Here is a 14,112-nt window from a genome sequence, read left to right as displayed (position 1 = left end):
GGTATTTTATGAAGGTATACATACATACAGTATGTAAAATTTTGTACAAGGATTTGATACGTGGACTTCATCTTCGGCATCTGGGCAAACCTGTTTCTTTCTAGACGAAAGGCAGGGCATGGTCTTCAACATCAATCATAAATTTAATACAAGTTATTATATATATATATGTATATAATATTTCCGTTAATTGATATATTATTACTTTAATTGAGGATCTAGAATATTGGCTTTGCTAATTTCAAGGATCTAAGTTGTTTGATAAAAGCAATTATATTTTTCTTTTTTATTAGCTAATTTCTAGGATCTAAATTAATTCATATAAATATGTACATATTTCAAGCATGTATAATGGCTTTATAATAGTTCAAATATATACAAGAATATATATATTTTTTTCCAATTTCTCTTCACTTTCCTTTCAATAATTTCTCTTTATATTTCTTTCAAAATTAGTTATTTTTTAATATATATACAAATATATTTATACATGATGAAATTTCAAAATAAAATTTACAACTAAAGGATCTTTAGTGTAATGGTATCAAATTGTGTTTTATAGAGACTTTCATTTCTCAAACATTTAACAAAAAACATTTAACAAAAATACATATGCATCCCAATAAAAAAAAATTTATATTTACATTATCTCAATAAATAATACAGTTGTGCATATCTTATAAAATTTAAATTCTATATATAAAAATATTAATAAAATTATTTTTGTGATATCCAGAAACGGAAGCATTTAAAATATTCATTTCTTCTAACTCTCGCTCTTCTCTAAAAGCTTTTCTCAATCCAATTTCAATGAAAATAACTCCTACAAAAGAGTGGTAAAGACATCGAATCCAGTAAACAAAACTCTATACAAACAATTTTAACCACTATTTAGGCCTTGTTTGATAGTGGTTTTGAAAACTCATTTTTATAAGCGTTTAAGACTTCCTGATTTTCAAAACGTTGCTTGTCAGAATGACTTTTCTCGAAAAACAGCACGTATCAGCTCTTTCAAAAGCTAGTCATAACCAAATGATGAAAAACGCAAGTAATTTTATTTTTACAAATTTTCTACTTCACATAAAACTAATCCCAAATGGTAAAATATATAAAAAGACTTAACTTACTCCTGAAGACCTCTTTTCGTAAACACTTCTACTAAACTACACTTTTTCGAAAGCTCAATTCAAAACAAAAACCTTAAACAAATAATAAGAAAAAAAAGAAAATGTATAGATAGTTGAAAAGCCACTATTACACCATGGACATTGTTTATTTTAACCCCCCAAGTATAAAATTTAACAATGACGGAGTGATTAAAAAAAATAATAAAAATAAAAATAATTTTTGGGTTACAATGAATAATGACGCCCAATTGAACATGAATCCAACAATGGTTTTAACCATTATATGTATAATAAGCAGTTCATCCTGGGACAGAGATACTACCAATAATAAAAGCAGACAAGCTCGAGATAATATTCAAGTATTCTTTTATTTGGTCAGGCACAAAATTATGAGATTTTTATAGGGTATAGATAATGCATGCATGAAAAATAGCTATTTATGCAAACAAGATAAGATGCTCATTGTTCCTGGATGCTCAAACTGTTCACTATTTAAGGTTATGGTTCTATCAGCAATAGAATATGAAAACAAAACTGTCTGAGCATATATGAAGAAGCTAAAGGAGAAAACAAGAAAAACCTTTAGACACAGCAATTCATCACAGATGCTGCTGTTCTTAGATGGGTAAATTCAATGAGTTTCATGGAGGCATCTGGTATATGAACTCAAATTCTCCTCTTCAACTCTTTAAATCTTCGGACATTGCCGATGGTATGCAGTGAGTTGTGAGAATATCCAGTGTTGCTGCTTTTGCTGTCTTTGTGTGCAAGACCACTATCTGTACATAAGCAGCAGGAAAATGGTTTGAACTCACCATCGCTAAACCTTTTATATTGAACATGTTGAACACACACACACACACACACACACACACAGAGAGAGAGAGAGAGAGAGACCTGTTGATACTCCAAATCAAACTGTAAAAACTCATCCTTGCAGCTCTCTACCATTGTTGCTAAACTTTTCAGGTTCTTCACCGGCTTGCCATTAAAAGCAAGTACCTGCCAAGTAAATTTTCATATAAGGAATTGACATGTTAAACCTGATCAGTGACACAATGAACCATGATGACATAACAAGAAGAAAGATGTTTAAAATGAAGGGCGAAGTTGTAACCTCACCTGAGTATTGACGATATCTTCATAGCCAATGTTAATATCTGCCACTAGTACCTGGAAAGTATTGTATTACCATGTTCAGTTATCATGTTAAAAAAGAATTAAAAAAAAAAAAGTAAATACAAGGGCAATAGAGAATGTGAGAAGGCTTGAAATCTAATAGAACCTGAGAAACCACCACAATTTGTTCATCAGGTGATTCAGCCATTGCATGTAAATGCTTGTCCAACAATTTGACAGGGGCTTCAAATTCGTAATCCTTGCCATACTGCAAAGATTACATTAATGATAAATGCTGAGACATTCTGTAAATACTATTTGAACATTGTTAATCTAGGAAAGAAGCAAAACAATAGCTACAGAAACAAATAGGCCTGCTAATATAAATCAACAACTAAAATCACCCCAACAATTTGATAATAAGCTATCATTAAAAAACCAAGGAAGAAAGATAAAGGGAATCAGACCCTTTAAAAGAACTTTCAAGTACTCGGTTTTGCGTAAAAGCTGCTGGAGTAATGGGGGATATATTGAAATATTTATCCCGATATCAAACAGACAAGACTATTCATCCTTCAAAAGGTCAATCTAGTTGCAGAAAAGTTTAGCATCAATGACAGAGAACATAATTCATCAAAACAAATGATTCTTGATTCATCTAAACAACAATTCAACTTAAGAGAAAAAAAAAGTTGACGGAACAAATGGGAGTGTCAAGATCTACTAGAAAGGCCTTTTTTGGAAACTTTGCTATTCAGATTAAAAATTTAGCGATCAGTAGAACTCCTACAAGTTACCAAAAGAAGGCAGCATGGGGCTAAAACAAAAATCACAAAGATATATGGGCCATGGCAGATACAATTACAAGCCAAATGTAGTTGAACACCTTCGGCGCCAAATGAAAGACTTAAAAAATGCAGAGATATTAGAAATCATTAACCGAAAGGCGTATTATGTGATGAGCAGTTAAGTTGAATAAAAAGGCCCCAGAAATGTTTTTTTTTTATTTTAAAAAAAAAAACTAGAAGTGGGTTTTCAATATCAAAATAAAATAGTACCTCAGAACGAAGATAGGGAACAGATACAACTGTAAAAACAAAGCCAGCTATGATGTAATATGAAGGTGGCTTTGCCTTGATATGAGCAGGAATGAGTCTCCTGTGAGCTGAAAGTTTTATATTGAACTCCAAGACTTTGGAATTGCGTAAAACTTTGACGAATACACTCTCTTCTGTATACTTCTGAGACACAAGGTAACTGAATGCAATTCGCTCTCCATGCCTGAAAGGAACTAAATACAGCAGATTTTTAAAGACAGCACTGAAGTCTCATTGAGAACATTTGAATGAACAAAGTTTATCATGCACACCATTTGTGTAAATAATGTTTACCAGCACACTTAAAAAGCAAATATTCATTAAAAACATTATTCTATTCAATTTTACCTAGCATTTGAAATTAGAGGTACTTTTGTAAGGCAATATAACATAAGGATCAATTAGAATGTTGCAGAACTAGATATCACAACTGAAATCAGAAGAAAAACAAAATGGCATAGATGAAACCAGAAGAAGCAACAAAACAAAAGTAGATGTTTATAAAGCAATTAGAGTGATAAACATGCAGGGGGAATGACCAAGGTCAATCAGACAAATGTTTGAAATGACAAATTAGTTAACATTTTCTCAAAACTCCAAAAGCTACCTATCCTGTTATATCCTTAAAAATAAACTGTACATTCGGCTTAACATAGTTAAATGAACTTTTCTACTGAACATCAATACAATGTCATCCAAAACGTATTCCCACGTGGTCAAAATGGTTGATTCAGATAGTTCAAATAGCTAGATAAACTAAAATCTACCACTTGAATTCTAGACATCATGATCATGACTAAAATTCTTTTATACACATGAAAAATCATTAAACTTCATAAGGATTTTAAACATTTATATATATGTAGTCTTCTAACTACTTATCGTGATTTATGATCATATTCCAAATCCTAGCAGCTGAATGTTATTTATGTTACCACAAGAAGAAAGACCATAAACCAATTAAACTTCAACCCCGGAAATTAGCTAAAAGATATGGAAGTAAAGTACAAACACAAGAACTCAAATCAACATTAAATACATAAAGATAGAGAATTGCCAAGTCTGCTATTTTTTTCCATAGGATTCTTGTTTAAAAGCAGTATTATATTTGTAAGCCAAAGGTTGATGTTCAATTCATAGTTATCGGCTATAAAGCATTGCCTGCGATATAAACTAATTAATAGCATTTCTTGCGATATAAACTAATTCATAGTTATCGGATATAACATTTACTCATTATGATTGAATTATTTGGATATAAACTAATTAATTTCATCAACAGCCATAAAGTACCATGTTTATATTAATTTTCCAAAGAGTTGCCTGCGATAAATAGCTGAAACTTTAGATTGCCTAAATGCATTTAGAATAAAAATCCGAAACCACCATTGTGATAAAGAATTCACTGAGCATAATTTTCCCCAGTTTAGAATTAAGGTCAAAGAAAGAGCAGTCACATAGAAACACTAATTATTGGAATTAACTTATACTTTTAAGCTTAAACTTGGATAACTTCTAGAGGTATAAGCAATGTTACCAGAATATCCAGTAGGGAGCACCTAGCTATAAAATAAATTATATGAATTCTTCTAAAATTAGGTACTTTCGGAAATTTAAGATAATTCACATATCCACACGAATCCTCATATGTATGATAATTCATGTATCCATTAACATTTATGAATCTCACAATTACTGATAATTAACGTATCTATGAACATCTATGAATCCATCAATTCATGATAATTCATGTATCTGATAAATTCTAATTCACTGAGATAATCCATGAATTTTCCCTAAAAGTTAAAGATAATTCACATATCCCTAAAAAAAATATCACCAAAAATCTACTTATATCTGCAAAGATACATATTTTTTTCTTTAAATAAGTAGAAAATGCATTTGGATTGTTTTTGTATATCTACTTTAGGGTTCAACATTCTATCTTACTCCATTTTTCTTTGATATTCAATCTCAATCTTCTATTATTTCGTCTTTTTCTTATCTTTTTAGACTTCAAAAATATCTTCTTTTTTTTTTTTTATGTTTTTATTATTTTCCTAATTGTATCCATCAATTTTCCACTTTTTTCTAATTGTCAGTAATTTTGTGTATTTTTATAATTTTAAGAGTTTTTTACTTTAATTTAAAAGTTAGTATAAGTTAAACCCATAGACTGATGTTCTAGTTCTCTAAAAACAAGTTTTTAGAGAAATATTTTTAGAGAAATATCCTCCATTCTTCTACAAATAACGTGATTAATGAGCCCATAAATATATATATATATATATATATTAGATCTAGTATTTCATTAAACTAAATACTTTGATACTCACACTGGTCCTGAAAAACTGGGCAAAAAAGGATTATATGTTTTAAAAGTTTTAATAGGGATCGCTACTGCAAATTATAAAACAACCCAGTAAATGCACTACCTGATTTTGGACACACTTAAAATGCGCCAATAAAAAGATTAAAAACTCCAGTATGTTGCCGCTATTAATTGAGTTTCAATATTTTTCAATAAAGAAGCACCTAGTTTTTTCGCCGCAACATAAAACTTTTCATGCTTCCGCCTCATCTTTGTTTGAAGTTCAAATCGAGATAGAAGTACAAGCTAGAGGGAAGTGGATATTGTTTTATTACATACTTCACAATTCAAATGTTTGACTGGCACAACTAAGTCCAAGACTTGTAACAAGCGGCATTAACTGACAGAAAGAGCCAAAAGACAAAGATATGATTTACAGAAAGCACATGACTTCTTAACCTATGATGTCTTCCATAAGGAAATGCACAATGGAAGTAAAGACAAACCATTGAGAAAATAATTCTAAGTCTTGGTGAACTTAGCCCAGGATTTGATTATCTATCATGCTTACGATGTTTTACAAAAGCAACTTATGTTCAAAGATGGCATGGAAGGAACCAGCTAGTTAGATTTGATTTTAAACATATAACATATAGGACAAGGCATCTGGATCGAACTAATTTCAACTTAAGATGAGGTCATATTCTCTCAAAGGGTCAAGTTTTCATTCAATACATGAATAGATGGATAAATATGACTTAAAAAAAAAGGCAAAAGAACACGTTTAAGAAATATAGGATGAATCATTGGTGTAACTTTAACCAAATAGTATTATATAAGTTGAAAAGTGAAGATAATAATCCATTGATTAAATAGAAAGCATAATAAGTGAACGAAGTGCTCCAGCTTGTTACAAGTTTAGGTATAAGAGGAAAAGGAGATCATCATAAAAGTATCTTCGTCCAAGGAAAATACAAGATACTGCATGACACAGACAAGTTTAAATTCTAACCACAATGATAACTTACCTGTTCCATCATTAGCAATATTGATTCCATCAAAACTAATAATAATGTCAGAAGGCTTCAAAAACTGAAATTCTGGTGAAGTAGGCTCTATTCTCCTGATACGTACTCCCTTCTGATCAGGTGCCATACCCATTGATTTGCGAAGATCAGGGTTTTCCATTTTCTGCCACTCAATTCCTAGTGAAGGGAAGCCTGAGATACAGATTACATTATAAAAGGAAAATAAGTCACTACTTACCAAAATAATTAGCAGTTAGATTTTTCTAAGATCGTGTCTTCCCCTCCCTCTTTTCTCTTTTTTCCCCCTTAAAGGAAAGAAGGCTATCCTACAAAATTCAACAATCAAACTACAGAGAGGCACCATTGGGTCATAGGTCCCCCGTTTCTCTTTCTTTTCCCCTTTAAATGAAATAAGGCTATCCTACAAAATTCAACAATCGGACTACAGAGAGGCACCATTGGGTCATAGGTAAATTCAATGTAATGATTTCCAAAAATAAAAATAACAAAAATCCAAAACAAAGAATTTGAACGTACCTGTGTATTCACCCGATTTTTCATAATCATGTATAAAGTGCATAATAACAGGTGTAGGTATGACGTAACCTATATTTTCCACATCTTCATGCTTAAGGGACTGGAATGCTATGCCAACGCATTTGCCTTTATCATTAAAAGCAGGGCCACCCGAGTTTCCAGAGTTTATAGCTGCATCAATCTGTAAAAGACCAATTTCATCCAAATAAACCACTTTTGACAAGAAAGACAAAATCATCAAAAGTTAAAGATTCAGAGAGGATACATGTAGAATAATGTATTAGATGTCACTTGAGTAAGTAAATGCAGTAGGGAACATATACTATATAGAGTCCAAAATTGCACCTGCAACCCCAAAAGCTCTGTGGAACCATGGACATATGATAATATCTCCATGCGAGACACAACACCACTTGTTACAGAGATTGTGTCTCCCCCGATTGGGTACCCAACTACTGTAACAGCATCTTGAAGTGCAGGCAAGGTTCCAAACTCAACAGGTGAAACTCCTTCCCAAAACTCATCATCGTTCACAGTCAACAAGGCTATACACATAAACACAAGATAGTTATGAAATGCATCAAATGCTTCCAACAAGAGCGCTTTATAATAAAAGCAATCATCATAATTTGGTATATAAACATCTGGCCAGTTAATGGCGTGTGATAACAAAATAAGACAAATTTCTCAACTTGATATTTCAATAATAATAAATTGCCAAATCAATAATACTCATTAAATGACTGCCTTTCTGTGAAACTTATAGTGTACTACAAAATTTCAACCATGCAATTTATGACAAGCATTAACATTCAATCAGCTCCGAGGAAAAAAAAATCAATGTACCAATTGCCAACAAGTTTCATCACTCAAATAGCCCAACAATTTCATATCTAGTTAACGTACACAATGAACCGCATACCAAAGATTTGTCAGCTTGCTTCTAATAAACCGTTTCATATTTGACCTATGAAAATCCAAACCAATTACCAATTTTTGCTAATATATAGAATAAGAGCTCCTAAAAAAAACTTTATTGAATTGATAACACATTCTGTGGCAATGTCAAGCACAAGAAACGATCTTTCTTGATGTATCAAATATGAATGCCATAAAAGATGAACATTCTCTCACTGAAATCACCAATCCTTCCTAATGGATAAAATATAAACTTAGCTCACCGATATCACATTCTGTGCCGATGGCGAGCACGGTTGCAAGATACTTGGTATCTGAACCACGTTTCTTAAGTTTAACCTGGGTGTAATGCTCCACTGAGTGCGCATTTGTGAGCACCCTCCTTCCACTGATGATGAAGCCACTGCTGCTCGAGCTGTACTGCCGCTTCCGCTGCCACGGCAATGAGAAATTGGGCTCCGTATGGACGCAAAACACTTTCACGACCGCATCCATGGAAGGCACGACCCGCGCCACCTGCTCCCACCTAGGCGGGGGTTCCCCAGCGACAACCTTGAGGCCATCGGCCGTGCAATCCCCATTGGCAACGACAAGGTGCGAGCACCGAGCCGTAGGGGTGGATGATGGCTTCGCAGCGTCAGACTGGCGCTGGACCTTGCGAGGACGGCCACGGCGCTTCCGGGTGGTCGGCGGGGAAGGGTTGGAAGCCTCGGGGTCATCAGGCACAGCGGGAGAGGCCGAAATTTGAAGGTCCAGGGTCTCGGTGAGGGGTTGCTTGGCCTTGCGGCCTCGCTTGCGCTTGTGATCGGTCGCCATTGGCGGAGATTAGGGTTCTCGTTCTTTGAGATGGGCGGTGGAGGAGCTCACAAAATGGGAAATTTCACAAAATTATTTTGGGGATTTTGATGAGTTTAGGGATTCGGACCAGTTTTTGGAAATATTGACTGCTAAATTGTAAAAATGCTTGCTTTTTTTTTATTTTTATTTTTATTTATTTATTAAAGTAAATCTTTGAAATATTCTCCTTTTTACAATATTTAAGGTATATATATCCACTAATTTTTATTTTTTTGGATTTTTAAGTATATATTTATTTATTAATTAAATTTTATAGAAATTAGTATTAGTGCACTTTTATTAAAATAATAGTACTTCTAAAATTATAGGTCTATAATTTATTTGCCATCTCATTTTTTACTGTATAATAATAACTCGTGTGTCTAAACTTTCTATATGTCTATTTACCAGATTCATATTCACCCATTTAATATTTTTTTATTTTTTTTTATCTTTCCATATTTACTTTTAAATTTTTGTTCTTAATTAATGAGATATGTAAAAAAAAAAAATATACTCATAAAACTTTAGTTGATTTAAGCATAATATTATTTTAAATTATGATAATATTTAACATACATATGGTCTCATTTCTAAATCAAATTCACTTGCTTTCTTTTTTTCAAAAAAATGATAATCAAAACTTTAAAAATATTTAATAAAAATTATAAAATTAATATAATATTGATGTATTTAAATGTTAATAGATGTTATAAAAATTACCAAAGTCACTTGGGCCAGGTGATTAGCATCATTAATTTTGGTCTCTTGTGCACATCTCTTAACTAATCAGAGTTCTTTTAAAAAAATGTAAAAAAATTATATTAGATTCAAACAATAACAATAATAAGTAGCCATTCTCTCTGTTTTTATAGTAGAGTTTTGCATAAACAAATAAGTACAATTAAAGTTTTTAATTATTAATATCATAACTAATATAATTAAAAATTAAATGTAATAAAAAAAATTTAATTTGTTCTTTGAAACTCTATGAGAGAATATTTTAAAAACAATATAATTAAGCCAGCTACATACTGATGGAATTTGTTGTATATTTTGAATTTTAAATGTCTTATGATATTTATTATATAAATAATTAATTGCAATTAAAGTTTTTCTATTACTAATAGGGAAAATTCGTTATTCACCCATCGTAATTTTTCAAAAGCTTAAAAACCCTCCCTCTTTGCACCGGGACTGTAGCCAGATTTAGTGTTTAACTTCCCTTTTACCCTCCCTAGATTCACGGCAGATGGGTGCATGTTGTGAAAATCCCAGTTTTAGGCTCGAAAATGGTGGGAAAGGAAGCGCCCAGAATCGCGTCATGTTCGGCCTTTTTGAAGGAACTTTCTGTTTGGTTTAACGTTTAAATATTTTACTAACATGTTTAATAATTATCATATCAGGTGTATATACTTCCATCTCGGTTTAACGTTGTCTTTTACATGTATAACTATTCGTATTAGCGTGTAAATTCTCAAAGTCTCTGCGTAAAAGCGGTGATCTTTTCGTTTGATGCGAATTCTTTGGCGGTGGCGCGTGGCGGTGCTGAGGGTTATGGTATCCGTGCGTAGAAATTAATGGCGGCATTAAAATTTATGCCGCAGTAACATAATTTTCGAACACGATTCGTTCTCAGTCGATCGATAGTCGTAGCTGTGCGTTTAACTTTTTCTCGGATATGAAGAGTCGACTGCTTGTGGAATTCACGCATAAATAGCAGGAAAAGAACCACTCCCGATGGGACGACCACTCCTCGTTGTCCTCATCGTCCTCCTCCCTCCTCCTCCTCCTCGCCACTCCTCCCTCACTCTTCCCAGCGGACAGACCACTCTGTCACGAAAGGATGTTTTCGTGAGCGCTAGCTTCCTTATCTTGAGAATCGTTTAGCGCTGATCCGCAACAAGTTAAACTATCTTTTTCACTGCTGATCGAAATGCTCTCATAATTGCACGAATCACGGAGGATTCTTGTTGATTGGATGGCAGGCGGCAATTAAGCGAGCATTTTCGACTTGGGTGAAAAAGAAATTTTTACGTATTCGTGATTGCGGAGGATTCTAGAGGAGGAAGATCGGGAAGCATCCTTTAAAGGCAGGGGTTGATATTTATCGCTTGAGACTTTTACTGTTACTATTTAAGAACATTACGTCGGGTGTACTGACTATTACGATTACGTGTTTAACTATCGGTATCTTCGTTTAAGTCCGACCATAACACATTGCTTGATAGTCGTTTTTCATGAATGTGTGTTGTTTAACCTTTTTAATGTTATACGTTGTGCGAGGTTCGAGTTGATCGCATGTTATCTGACCCATTTGTGAGCGTTCGAGATGTCTGGGGACACTTGTTTCGATTATCACGGTCGAGTCGTGAGTGTCAAAGTCCGAGCGGACGTTGTAAATGTTGTAAATGTTGTAAATCTTTTTATAAATAAAAGCGAAACAAAGCTTATTTGTTGTGAACTTACGAAATTTAAACATAGACCTAGTAAAAACAAAGCGATGTGGGAAGCAAAAGAGCGTCGTTGTAAAAGCAATAGAAAATACGTAAATATGTTTTAAGCAGTGACAGCGGTGTTTTAAGAAAAAGTTACTCTTTAAAGCGATGACAGCGGTGTAAAGCGATAGAAAAAGTTAAACACTACTCGAGTTACTCTTTAAACAATGACAGCGGTGTTTAAGAAAATACGTAAAGATGTTTAAGCGATGACCGGGGAGGTACCCATCTTCTAGCGATGTCGTGAAAGCATTGATTTAAACAATAACATATTATTTAAATGATATAGACTTTAGTTAAACAATTAACGTTTTTTTAAACACTATATGTATACTGTTTAAACATAAAAACCTTGGCGTTTACGAGAGACTCATGTTGAGTTGAGAACTTTCATTCGAGCGATGACAATATATATCTTCCTCATGACGAGTGACATATATTTCCCCTTTTTGCCCTTGGGATGGAGGGAAAAAAATACAGCTCGATCACATCACGTCTAGTCTAACCTCTGTCATCTAGCTATGCGCTTTTTTGTTTTGCCTTTTACATTTGCTTTGTTTGTTCTTTACATCTTCTACTTCTTCTTCTTAGTCTTCTTTTTGTTCTTCATTTCATTTTGGTTTTGTCGATTTGATTTTCGATCGATATATTATGGAAGTTTTTGTGGTATTGCTAGATTGACGGGGAGGGAAGAGTGCTAATGTTCATGACTCGAGACTTCTTGGGAGTTGGTGTTAGGCTGAGATATGTGGCGATGGGGTCTCGAAGTTTCTCTTGTCGAGGTTAAGTTCATCACACGGATGGATATAAAAGCGGTTTGCTCGATCAGCGATGTTGACTTCAGTGGATGTGTCACGTCCATTCCATCTTCAAATGTCTTTGTAGTTGATCTTGTCGTCGAGAGCGAGAAAATGTGCCCGTTGCAGAATCCTAATGAAAAGCGAGGTTTTACTGCGTTGTAAGTTCCTTTTTCTTTTTAATTATTCCGGTTATGCAGGGGTCATTTATTGTTTAAATATGATCAAAATCATTTTGGTTAACATATTATACTAGTCCTTTCGTTATTAGTTAATTGCTTAAGTATTTAATTTAACGTTTAACTATTGTCATTATCAGCTTAAACATTATACTCTCAGCTTAACGTATTGATCTTTTTCATTTTGAGTGAAGTGTTGGCGAGGAATTGATTCTCAGATGCTCCAGTTCGTCCCATGGTGACCACGGCGGTGTGGGATGTCTTCCTTCCTCGTCGAGATCGTTACGAAGTGTTGTCGTTGGATATTGGACAGACGTTTTTGTGATGTCGAACATTTTCGAGGGATGTGCTTGAAATCATGCGATCAAAGGAATTTTTGACTTCAAATTCGTAAGAAGCGAAAAAAACATCGGGTGGCTGTGGAATCTTGCTGCCGATGGTTGTCGTTAAGCGCCTTCATCGCATCAAAGAGTATAACAAAAATACTTTTCGGAATCAAGACAATCAACCCGTCACACACTTGCGGTGGTGGCGTAGGTTGCGTCGTCCACGGCGTCCCAAAAATGGGTTAGCGCTTGAGTGATTCGGGAAGCTCGAGGACCAGTCCCTTATGCTGAGGCCATCGACATTCGAGGAAGGACATGTTGCGGGAACATGGTGTCCACGTACCATACGAGCGAGGCTTGGTTGGGAGAAAAGAGCATGCGGGTGGTCCTCGGCCGGGATGACATCTCCGGTATATTTGTTTGCTTTGGTATGTGGATAAGGTGGGTGAGACAAATCCGCGGCGTTGCGATCGTGGAGAGAGGCGGTGATCGTTTTAAGCGTGCATTCTTTTTCTTTTCGGTAGCGTGTATTGTGGGATTGAGAGGGCTTGCGGGGCGGCTAGCTGATTTCTCGATGGTACCCAGCCTCCTTGGAAAATATCGAGGTGCAGCTCTTTGGGTGCGAGGGAAAGATAGTAACAATGGTTTTTCCACGTTGCCTTGGTATAGATCGACAACGAGGCCCGATGCCGATTGGACTTGGTTACGTATCTAAGTTAGGCGATGCCTTATCGACGGTGGAGATTATCATGAGATAATTACCTTAGGTAGTCGAGACGGTCGAGGGCCTTGTGGCGCAGATTCGAGTCTTCCCTTCTTCGCCACATGCGTCTTGTCTCGACATTTGGAGGCCAATTTTATGAAAGCCAATGTCGGACTTGGGAAGGCGTTGAGGGAGGAGTCTTTGGTACATATGCTTCCGCATTGCGTGGGCGTCCAGCGGTAAAAGATTTCGATGATCAGAGTGAGATGAGCTGCGAGTCGTATCACCCGAAGCTCATCATTTGGTTGATTAATAAATCGGATATGGCACATTGGTGAATTATACGTTCGGAGGTGATCGTTGGGGTGAGATGTATTCGAGCGTCGGCGGAGTCGTTCGATGATTGGATCGAGGAAGCTCGTCGTTCCGGTGGCGAAAATGGTGCGACTCCGTAAAGATCTGCGAATGTTGGTTTTACACTTAACATTTAGTATTACCCTTTAAACATTCTCGATCTTTGTTTCATTTACACTTATCGACTTTAAATATTAATCATTTCGTTTAAATAATTACAATAATGTTTTAAACATGTTGATGAGTGTTAACCATCATCTATCTTTGTTTAACATTATTTG

The 14,112-nt window shown here is 34.7% G+C and overlaps 1 protein-coding gene across 1 annotated transcript; it reads right to left on the bottom strand.

The window, feature by feature from the left end:
* Positions 1-1,476: 1,476 nt before the first annotated feature.
* LOC120261469 (protease Do-like 9) lies at positions 1,477-9,061 on the bottom strand. Its single transcript, XM_039269380.1, has 9 exons — positions 8,401-9,061; positions 7,565-7,764; positions 7,220-7,400; positions 6,683-6,874; positions 3,305-3,537; positions 2,413-2,514; positions 2,250-2,300; positions 2,025-2,129; positions 1,477-1,906 (listed from the first exon to the last, which is right to left on the bottom strand). Exons 1-9 carry the CDS (start codon positions 8,951-8,953, stop codon positions 1,808-1,810), a joined length of 1,716 nt encoding a protein of 571 aa, XP_039125314.1. The 5' UTR covers positions 8,954-9,061; the 3' UTR covers positions 1,477-1,807.
* Positions 9,062-14,112: the final 5,051 nt, after the last annotated feature.

The sequence above is a fragment of the Dioscorea cayenensis genome, chromosome 5 (assembly GCF_009730915.1).
Source record: "Dioscorea cayenensis subsp. rotundata cultivar TDr96_F1 chromosome 5, TDr96_F1_v2_PseudoChromosome.rev07_lg8_w22 25.fasta, whole genome shotgun sequence".
NCBI lineage: Eukaryota > Viridiplantae > Streptophyta > Magnoliopsida > Dioscoreales > Dioscoreaceae > Dioscorea > Dioscorea cayenensis.
The sequence above is the reverse complement of the archived record's forward strand: the minus strand, read 5'-3'. Positions and strand labels throughout refer to the sequence as shown.

Bases quoted from the DNA above. Each gene is read 5' to 3' on its own strand.
- LOC120261469 (XM_039269380.1), bottom strand. From the start codon at position 8,953: ATGGCGACCGATCACAAGCGCAAGCGAGGCCGCAAGGCCAAGCAACCC. The intron at 6,875-7,219 runs GTACGTTCAAAT...TCTGTATCTCAG, and splicing joins AAAATCGGGTGAATACACAG to GCTTCCCTTCACTAGGAATT. The intron at 2,301-2,412 runs GTTCTATTAGAT...AATACTTTCCAG, and splicing joins AAATTGTGGTGGTTTCTCAG to GTACTAGTGGCAGATATTAA.